The following is a 10296-nucleotide window of genomic DNA, read 5'->3' as shown; positions in this document are numbered from 1 at the left end:
TCGCTTTTCCCTTCTTAAAATTTGACGGTCGCGTCCTGGGAGCCGCTTTTGCGTGAGGCAAGCAGAGTTTCAAAAGCGTCGCGTGGGTTAAAACATCAGACAAAAATCCGCGACGGTGCGTTTCCACGCGTTGGCGAACGTCTTTAAGGGGTCGGCAGTCTTTGGGCGGAACCCGTCTTTTCGGTTCTTAACTGGAAGCAAAACCGGACAAAAGCAGTCGTCCCGTTTCGGGGGTCTCAGATTTGAGAGGTCTGCCTTTTGCAGCGCGGGGGGGGGAGAATTGAAGGCGTTACGGTAGCCTTTATCGTCAAAAGGGAGACACAGCAGCCCTGTTAGATCGCATGGAACGTTTTATCGTCTCGTAAAGCAGGAATACCGTGGTGGTGAATACCTCCGAAACGTAAAACTCTTTGGCCGAGTGATGCGCAGGAGAAAACCACGAATAACGTTTGTACCTGGTTCTTTATGGAGAATTCTTTACAGGGAGCTTGCAGAAATACGGTCCCTAAATGGGCCGCTTGTGTTTCATTTATTTCTTCTCAGGTAACGTACCTCCAAGTGACGCTGATGAGTCTCTTCCAATTTACCGCTAGAAGGTTGGTTTCCCAAGCATATTGTGGACTTAAGGCGGCTTCTTCTTCAAAGAAACAGAAGTTTTGCTTGGAAATGGCTCGTCCTAGTTCAAGTAAGACACCTCTTTGTTTCCTTTAGCACCCCAGACAGGTGTTTAAGCCAGATTTGAAGTTTTAGAAGGTTTCATGTAATAGGTAGAATCTATAGTTTAATTCAAAACATTTAGAAGAGCGTGAAGTTATTTTTTTTCAGCTGCTAAAATTTACCTTCTATGGATAGTTCCAAAAACCCTCGCATAGCTGCAGTTAGTATGGCTGCCTGGTGATTTGGTTTTGGTATTTATAATTTATGCACATAAACATATGCTAATTAATTGCATTTCCTTTTTATAATCCTAATGGGTAATAAAATTCACTCCTCGTTTCTTTGTACAAGAATTATGGAGGGCCTCGAGCATTTGTAACAACTTGGGAGCAGGGTATTGGGTAACCCCAGGAGCCTTGTTCAGTCTAGTAGTAGTAAATACCCTCTTTTTGTTTGTTTGGGGGTTTTCTGGCTTTGTTTTTTAACTCGAGGATGTGATTTAATTTGAAAACCATGCACAGAACTTCACAGGTGTAATAGTAAAATCCCTAACAGTTGGGTAGCTCAGGTGCACTTGCTTTTTCTGCCCTCTTGAGCATCAGTGTTTGGCTGCTGTCAGAGACTGGAGACCGGACGAGCAGGACTTTTGGCCTGATCTTTACACGTTCAAGGGCTTTGTGAAGTTTGGTTTACAACCGCAGACGGGGCATCAGAATCGTAGTGTTCTCTGCCCAGTTCTACGGTGCTCGTGCTGTGGGTCTTGGGACTTCTCCGGTGACTATCTCTCCTTATAAAAACTTACCTGCCTTTGGTTTGGGGAAAAAAAAAAAAAAAGAACCATATAGTGAATTACAAAGATTAGGGTTGTGATCAGCAGCTCAAAGTCCCGCTGGAGGCCAGTCACTAGTGGTGTACTGTAGGAGTCAATACTGGGGCCAATACTGTTTAACACCGTCATTAATGCTCTGGATGATGGGGCAGTGCACCCTCAGCAAGTTTGCAGATGGTACAAAGCTGGGAGCAGTGGCTGATACGCCAGAGGGTCGTGCTGCCATCCAGAGGGACCTCGACAGGCTGGAGAAATGGGCTGACAGGAACCTCATGAGGTTCAGCAAATGGAAATGCCAAGCCCTGCCCCTGGGTAGGAATAGCCCCATGCACCAGGACAGGCTGGGGCTGACCAGCTGGAAAGCAGCTTTGCAGAAAAGGCCCTGAGGGTCCTGGTGGACGCCAAGTTGACCATGAGCCAGCGATGAGCCCTTGTGGCAAGGAAGGCCAACAGCCTCCTGGGCTGCACTCGGCAGAACGTTTCCAGCAGGTGGAAGGAGGCGATCCTTCCCCTCTGCTCAGCCCTGGTGAGACACAGCTGGAGTGCTGGGTCCAGCGCTGGGCTCCCCAGTACAAGCGAGACATGGACATACTGGAGAGAGTCAGCAAAGGGCCACAAAGATGATGAATGGCTGTGAACGTCTGACATATGAGGGGAGGCTGGGAGAGCTGGGACTGTTCAGCCTGGAGGAGGGCGGGCTCAGGGGCATCTTACCAATGCATACAAATACCTGATGGGAGGGAACGAAGACAAGGCAGACTCTTCTCAGTAGTGCCCAGTGACAGGACATGAGGCAATGGACACAAATTAAAACACACAAGATTCCATCTGAACACAGGAAAACACTTTTTTACTGTGAGGGTGGTCAAACACTGGAACGGGTTGTGCAGAGAGAGGTGGTGGAGTCTCCATCCTTGGAGATACTCAAAACCCACCGGGCTGGATGCAGTCCTGGACAGTCTGCTCTGGCTGACCCTGCTTGAGCAGGGGGGTTGGACTAGACGATCTCCAGAGGTCCCTTCCCACCTCAGCCATTCTGTGATTCTAAAATATGTTGCTTTAAAATTAATACCTGAAGTAAACTGGAAGAGATTTTTTTTTGTCTCTCTTTAGCTAACCTGTTCCTTTTTAACTTGTTTTTGGAAAAACGCAAAGGAAATTTCCCCTCTTTTTCCCAAGTTACTTTACCATGCAGGTGAAAATGGAGGGAATATACGTTCAAAAACAGAAAATACAATTGCAAACCTAGAAAATGGGCAAGATGCCTCAGGAGGAAATGCGTTTTCCCCAATTATCTTAATTTCGAAGGTGATACTTTGTAACTAAACGGAAATATTTTTCATCTCAGGATCTTACCTTACAATTAGGAAGCAAACCGTTCCTGGGTGGTGGTGGTGGCGGCGGCAGCAGTAGTTGTTACCATGGTAGCATCTAGTGTGGGGTTTTAGTTTAAGGTTCTGTCTTTCAAATACAGAGTGTGTTCACAGTTTAATACATGTTGCCCCACCAGGCTTGCTCATACGCATGCTTGAGGATCTCCAGGAATTGTCCTTCAAATTCCAATATACAGAAACTCAGAAACAAGTTGGTATTCTGAAATTGAAGTCATGGGAGGTGTATGTAGAAGCCATTTCTGGATGCATAAGTTTCCCAGCACTGCCTGTATGGCCTCTTGTATAGAAGTGTAAGCGTCTGAACAGCTGTTTGTTTTTCCTCCCCACGCATAGATATGGCTGATTTTCGAGAAGTGTTTGCCAAAGCGAAGCATATAGCCATTATCACAGGAGCCGGTGTTAGCGCCGAGAGTGGAGTTCCTACCTTCAGAGGGGCTGGAGGTTTCTGGAGGAAGTGGCAAGCCCAGGTACGTACTGGTGGCACGTGTCTGCGCAGCCGTGCTTCTCAGTCCTTCAGGTAGGTGAGCAGGAAGAGTCAGAAGAAGCTGGGTGCCTCAGGGGGTGGAAGCGCTCCTGTGGCGGTGCGGTGGGGACAGAGCTCTCCCTGCAGCCGTGTCTGCAGCTCTTCCCCGTGCCCTGCGGGGGGGCTGCTTTCTGCAGCTGCAACTTCTTTTCCGTCCTGTGGTTTATCGGTTGTTTGGGAAAAATGATGTTTTTGCAGACAGCTCTGGGTCTTTCTGCCGTCCTTGTTTTCTTGCTGCCTTGCAGCTTAGCTGTTTGCTCCTTTTTTGACACCCTCACAGTTTTCCTACCTCGTGGGGCCTTTCCTGTTTTCAACTCTTAAGAACCTTTTACCAATATGACAAAGGACAGAATCGATGATACCGACTAGTTGTTTTCTTTTAATCTTGATTTCTCATAATACTCTTTAAAAACGTTCTAGGATTTTTTTTGTTTGTTTGTTTGGGGTCAGGGTTCCTCACAGCCTTTAACTCTCCCACAAGCTCTGTCTCTCTTGCTGGTGCGATCTTGCCAGCGTTGGGAGCCACTGGCGTGGGAGAGGAGGCGGAAGCAGACGCTGCGGGGTGGAGTGGTGCAACGGCAAGGGCCAAAATGTGCGAGTTGTATAGGCGCCTCGTGAGTCTGATCCTGCGTGGTGCTGCGAATGTTTCAAGTAACTGTTACACTGTCAGTAACTGCTACCTCAAACACTGCAATCACGTTTGCTTTCTTTATGGTTTTTAATGACAGCATTCATGAAAGGTTTGGTGAAGTTAAAAAGGGGTCAGAGAGATGCATTTTTCAAGTTGGTTTGAATCTAAAGATGCGTTTTTTCTTTCAGTGACTATCAATTCAAATAAAGCACAGGTGTGCATAAATGCCTGGTCCTTCTGCATCAGAAAGCTTGTATTCAGCGTTTTTATATCAGTAGAATTGTGCATTGAAGCATTAGACTGAGCTACTCATTTTAAACAAAGATAAGGCAAAATTAATGTTAGTGTGAAAAGTATAGCTTAGATTTTACTGGCACATAAAAGACAAGACATTAGACTTTTGTTTTGACGATGGCTGTAATTTGACTTGTATTACACTTAAGGCAGAAAGAAATCGCTAGCAAAGGAAAATACATCCACACGATGCTGAGTTTTATGGCTGCTGTGGAAAAGAGAGTTTTGAATGCCAAAAATCATGTGCATTGAAATATCTCATCTTCCTTTGTGCTGTGCTAAACTCCTAATAGTTTGGTAGGGCAGCACGGAATAAGGTCCGAGTTTACTATGTAAAACCATGTACCACACTATTGATATCAGTTATTTCCTCATTTAATAAGGTACTTTGACTTGTCATCCTCATAAGGGCTATTGAACTATATTCTTGTCAACTGCATCTGGTTATAAATAATCTTCTTTTGATTGCCTTGTTATGCTGGTAGCAGCGTGAATGGCAGTGTGCTAGCAGGCTTCATCTGGGGAGGGGATTTTCTTGCCCTTTCCTTGGTAGAATGAATTGTTATGTCTTTTCCAGGAGCTGGCTACGCCAGAGGCTTTTGCGCGAAACCCTTCTCGTGTATGGGAATTTTACCATTACCGCCGGGAAGTGATGTTGAGTAAACATCCAAATCCTGCGCATATCGCCATTGCAGAGTGCGAAAGGCGACTGAGCAAGCAAGGAAGGAGCGTTGTGGTCATTACTCAGAATATTGATGAACTACACAGAAAGGCAGGCACAAAGCACCTCTTAGAAATTCATGGTAAGAATCAGCTTACCTGTCTGCTACAGGCCAGCGAACTGGTGGGGGAGAAGAGAGAGCAGGATAAGTACTGGGAGGAAAGAAATTTGTCTTTAAAATGATAATAACTTGCATGAAGCTATTCACAGTGTCACCCTGTTCTCTTCTGGAAGTTGTTTCGGGTACTTCATAGCCTCCCTTTATTTCTCATCTTTCTTTTTTAATGGATTCTGACAGTACACAAGAACTGGTTCTCCCTTCCCACTCGCTCAGTTTTGCCTCACATCCACTTGAATACATGCCGATAGGGATACTTGGCTGATTTTGCTTAGGAAAGGAGGAAGGAATCCGTTGAGGACTTCTGCTCTGTGGTAGTGGTGGTGCCACATCGGTATTGCCACCAGTAAAAGCTGTATTGGCAAGACTGGTCTCGCCAGCCCTGGTGCTTTCCGCTCTGCTACCTGCCGCTTTCCCTCGGTCCGGTCCTGTCCTTCAAAGACCCACCTGTGCGGTCCTTGGCTACAGGAGGAAGAAGGGGCTGGAAACAGATGAGATGCCCTTACCTTTCTCTCCTACGCCCAGTGGCACTCCCTTTCTCTTCCCTGTAGTTAGGGGCGTTCCTCGCTCCCACCCCCTCTCTCGCAAAGTGCCAGAGGAGCACAGCGCAGGTGCAGCCCACGGGGGTCAGCGGGGCTTTTGGATCTGAGGAAGCGTACAGGTGTGGAGAGAACGAGGGTGAGGAAGCCCTTCTCCATCCTTTGAGGAGTGCCCCCACTCCTCCTTTCTCCACTCCGCAGGCCCTGCCGCGGAGTGAAAGTCTCCCAGGAGAAAGTCCCATCCTGGTCCTCCAGCGCTATGATGCTGCTTAACTTAAGTATCGCGAAAGGTTTAAATGGGATTTCCCACCGCTACTTTGTGATCGGGACACAGGAAACCTGCACAAATTGTTTTGCAGTTGTGGATCCAAGGGTAAAGCCTTGGGTATAGTTTAATTTTTATTATCCTTATTCTTTACAAAACAGAAACAATTTTAAACTCTTGGCAATGTTGCGCATCTCTACAGCACATTAGTAACTCTACAAAAGTCTTGGCGTTGGGGAGTTCGCATAAAACGAAATAGCGTTAAACAGCATATATATATTTTTTTAGAGAACGTTTCTGGTTTAAGGGGAGAAACAATAAGCAGAAATCATCTCCCTCAGTAATACTTTAAGCAATGATTTTCCTCTGAGATACTGTTACGAGGCTGTGTATTACTCATGTCATGAGGTAGAACGAGGTGACAAATCCTAGCTTAGAGGGACTGTTGGCTGTTGTTCACTGCGGCTTTTCAGCTGAAAGGGCTGCGTCTGTCTTTGCTGGGCCCGGTCTGTGCTTAACTATGGCACTGGTCACCTTGGGTTGCTGAACAAGAGCATGTGTATGTGCTGTGTAAATAGCATCTCGTTCATAATGCTGCCAGGTTTCAACGCCTGGCTGTTACGTTCATGTAGTAAGTTACCAACAAGGTACAGTCTTCAAAGCTGAATAAAGGCCGCCTGGAATAAACATAGCCACTTGTTCGTGTAGCCATGCCTCAGAGCAATCGCGTGATCCCTGATGTTTTCTCTTTGTGCATTTCAGGTAGTTTATTTAAAACTCGATGCACCAACTGTGGAAACGTGGCTGCAAATTACAAGAGTCCAATATGCCCCGCATTGGCCGGGAAAGGGTAATACGTCTGCCTTGTAAACTCTGTATTTTCTACTTTGTCTGCTGTTCAATAGAAAAGGAGCCATTTTAGGAGCGTACAGGAGTTTCAGCCAACCACCCCATTTTCCTTTAGTAGTATTAATGCTTAAATTTTACACAACTGTTCTGAAACATGGGTATACCGTTTGGTAACTTCAGTGAGAGCCCATGATACCGTAAGTCCTGTGAATGAATAACTGTTAACCTCTAAGTCAGCACAACATTATATACGTTTTAATTAGAACAATTTCAGATGGTCTGAAACTCTCATCTTGGACATCAACTGATTGTACTCTTTGAGAATGTGTGTTTACTCCCATCCTCTTCGCCTTCCAGGTTTTTTATTAAAGTGGATGCTTATTCCTTAAATTGGACTGTCATCACTTGATACATGGATTGTCCTCTTCTGCATCTCTTGAGCACCTTGTAGCTTTTGTCCTTCAACTCATCAATGAGATTCTCATGATTACAGGTCTCAAAATACAGATGTGTGAAACAATCAGGAGGGAATCATCAGTTCCCAGGATTTCTGCAACTTAAAAAGTTGCAGAAGAATCCTTCAGTCTCCTTTTTCTAGCCATTCTCTTTCTTTCACCATGAAAAAAAAGGGGGCGGGGGGGCGGGACAGGCATATGCTCATAGATTTTTAGGGCTTTTTTTCCCTTTGCATTTCACCAGATCTTTAGATAGCTACGTATGTATTTGTTGTGCCTTTGACAGACTTTGACCAGCTTATTACAGCTGCTTAGCTCTGGGATAATTCTGGACAAATGGCTGCCTGCCCTGCGTGTGGCATTTTAGGGTGGTACTAGGTGTTGAAGTGGGCTGAAGTTGCAAAGATTCCTTGATTGGAAGAGTGTGCTTTAGAGAATACTGAGTTTTTATTAATATACAAAGTGCACTTTGTACGATTGAATACGTATTTCAATTTTGTAACTTCAGGGCTCCAGATCCTGAAACAGAAGACGCCACGATTCCAGTTGAAGACCTTCCTCAGTACGTATGGACTGCTTTGTTTTTTGCTGTTACCTCTTCATGCTTTGTGCATCTCAAAGGCTTGTATTACAGTTCACGTAGTTTTGGAAGGGCACAGAAACACTCTACAGGAGAAAAAGACGTGGGACTTTGCGCCAGAGAACCGAGTCTAAATCTAAACCTGGCGTTACGGGGGAGAGCAGGCAACAGGAGCGTGTACTAGAAGGTTACCACGATGCTAAAGGGATCGCATGCTTGTGTACTTGAGCGTCAAGCTGAAACATGCCTAAATTCATAGGTTTTGTACTACGTGGAGTAGGAGGAGAATCGCAGTAGGAAACTAAGTGCTACACAGTAAACGTTTTGTTACTTTGCAGGTGCTACCTACTGTTGGTCAGTCTGGAATACTGTGCTGGGGTACAGCCCCTGCATAGTCCCCCGCAGGCACTAAATACGCCACGGTGCTTTTTTATAATGGCTGAGGCTTTGCTTTAGCTAGTTGCAGATGCAAGAAACCAGCGTATTTTTCATCTGGCTTCTACGGAAAAGAGGCTAACGCAGCGCTTCTGTCTTTCAGTTCACTTTCTCCTTAAAAATCTGTTGGCTGGTTTGTTAAAGCTGGTGGAGGCAGAGGTCTGTAGCACATACTATGTTTTTAAGTTTCATGCATTTCAGGAGCTGAGCAAAGGAAAGACATGATTAAGTATCTGAGTTGAACGACTGTTCAGCAACCTGTTCTGTGTGACCAGGCAGCGTGTGTGTACTTCCAACACGCATGTAGCACAGCATCAGCTGCCTTCTGTCCGGCACTTGGTAGAGGAGGGTGTGGGGAGGGCTGTGAAAGAGAAGGGAGAAAGAGCGAGGGCAGGTAAGACATGTCCAAATGAGAATGAAAACTGCTCTGCCATTTTGCAGGTTGAAATGTCCACGTCAGAAGCATAACGCTGTCCCTTTGTGGTTTTTAAACAGGTGTGAGGAGGATGGCTGCAACGGGCTCCTCCGTCCCCACGTTGTGTGGTTTGGCGAAACCCTGGATCCTGACATTCTCACAGAGGTTGAGAAGGAGCTTGAGATATGCGACCTCTGCTTGGTAGTGAGTGACGCTTTTGTTACCTAGCCTCTTAACCGGCAGGGAAGCCACGCTAAAGAGGTTGCACCTCCTGGGTAAAGGAGATGCATCTGCACTTCCCCGAGGGGGCTAAGAGCCCCTGAGGGACTCCCTAGTGTCGAGCGTAAAACATTAAAAGACCATGAAGTTTGAAAATGTACGTATGCTACTCAGAAGTTAACAGGTTCAGCATGTGCGCATCTTGCTCAGCTGGCATCTGCAGTCCACACTTAGTGTACACAGGTGGTAGAGGTTAGCTAATATTGGAATTTCTCAAACAGTGAAAAACAGGATTATTTTGATGCTCAGTTTAAAAAAAAAAGTTACAAAATGTTGTAAGAACGTAGCTAGCTGTTACCATGTGCTGCTTTTTTTGTGAGGTTGTTTACGTGGCATGCAGGTTCCAGATCGCTGACCAAAACATTTGCTCAGAATATCGTGTACCCTTCAGAAAATAATCTCAAGTAACAGAAGGGACAACTTGTGGTTTTTTTCCTGAAAGCAAAGTCCGCCATTTTGTTTCTGGGATTTTTTTGTTCAGTCACAATCCCCAAACAGGTTTCTTTGGGTTGCATCGGAGAAACAATTCCCGATTCCTACGTTATGTTAAATAGCTACATAGGCAGTGACACTAAATATAGATATGGATTTGGTTTCATTTCTGCAGGGATCTTCCATGCTTTAGCAGTTCTGCAGATCCAGTGTTCTGAGAAGGGTCCTTACCTTGTGGGTTGGTTTGGTTCCGTCTGTCTAACTACTGGCCTGCTACACTCGTGATTTTTCGCCCTGTCCCTGCAGGTCGGGACCTCCTCCGTGGTGTATCCTGCTGCTATGTTTGCCCCTCAGGTATCCGCCAGAGGAGTGCCAGTTGCAGAATTTAACATGGAAGCTACTCCTGCTACAAACAGATTCAGGTAAAGCTGTTCAGTTTTAAACTAGCAACCTTTAGTCCCCTCCATCTTCACTGTCTTTCGCATTGAACGGCTAAAATGCTTAGAACGTTTTTAAACAAACATGATCTAGTTTTTTCCCCCAATGCTTAAGAGACACTATTTTCTTCTAGTAAGTAAGAAAAGAGGATTGTTCTTTCTTGGTGGAATTAACTCACACTGAAGACACAACTGTACCTTGCTAAGTGTGAAGCTGAAGTCTGTCCCTAAGCCCTAGGAGGCCTAAAAGCCCCTCCCGCAGAAGCAGGACTAACTAGCTACCTGCGTGTCAAGCGCACTCGGGCGCTGCCAGAAAAAAGCAGCGTGCGCTGGTCGTTGCCCGCCCCTTCACCCGGCTGCTTCCTTCCAGGTTTCACTTCCCGGGCCCCTGCGGGACGACTCTGCCGCCGGCGCTGGCCCGCCCCCAGACGGAGATGAGCTCC

The 10296-nt window shown here is 46.1% G+C and overlaps 1 protein-coding gene across 1 annotated transcript in view; it reads left to right on the top strand.

The window, feature by feature from the left end:
- Nucleotides 1-134: 134 nt before the first annotated feature.
- Nucleotides 135-10296, top strand: part of LOC103894357 (NAD-dependent protein deacylase sirtuin-5, mitochondrial) — a 14985-nt gene continuing 4823 nt past the window's right edge. The window contains exons 1-10 of the mRNA XM_009273719.2: nucleotides 135-249; nucleotides 315-447; nucleotides 544-685; nucleotides 3214-3347; nucleotides 4906-5131; nucleotides 6734-6821; nucleotides 7784-7837; nucleotides 8786-8909; nucleotides 9723-9838; nucleotides 10224-10296. Coding sequence (XP_009271994.2) covers nucleotides 568-685; nucleotides 3214-3347; nucleotides 4906-5131; nucleotides 6734-6821; nucleotides 7784-7837; nucleotides 8786-8909; nucleotides 9723-9838; nucleotides 10224-10296 — 933 coding nt within the window. The 5' untranslated portion in view covers nucleotides 135-249; nucleotides 315-447; nucleotides 544-567. The remainder of the gene's footprint in view (nucleotides 250-314; nucleotides 448-543; nucleotides 686-3213; nucleotides 3348-4905; nucleotides 5132-6733; nucleotides 6822-7783; nucleotides 7838-8785; nucleotides 8910-9722; nucleotides 9839-10223) is intronic.

This window comes from Aptenodytes forsteri, unplaced genomic scaffold (assembly GCF_000699145.1).
Source record: "Aptenodytes forsteri isolate BGI_AS27 unplaced genomic scaffold, ASM69914v1 Scaffold63, whole genome shotgun sequence".
Classification (NCBI taxonomy): domain Eukaryota; kingdom Metazoa; phylum Chordata; class Aves; order Sphenisciformes; family Spheniscidae; genus Aptenodytes; species Aptenodytes forsteri.
This window is presented reverse-complemented; position numbering and strand designations above follow the sequence as displayed.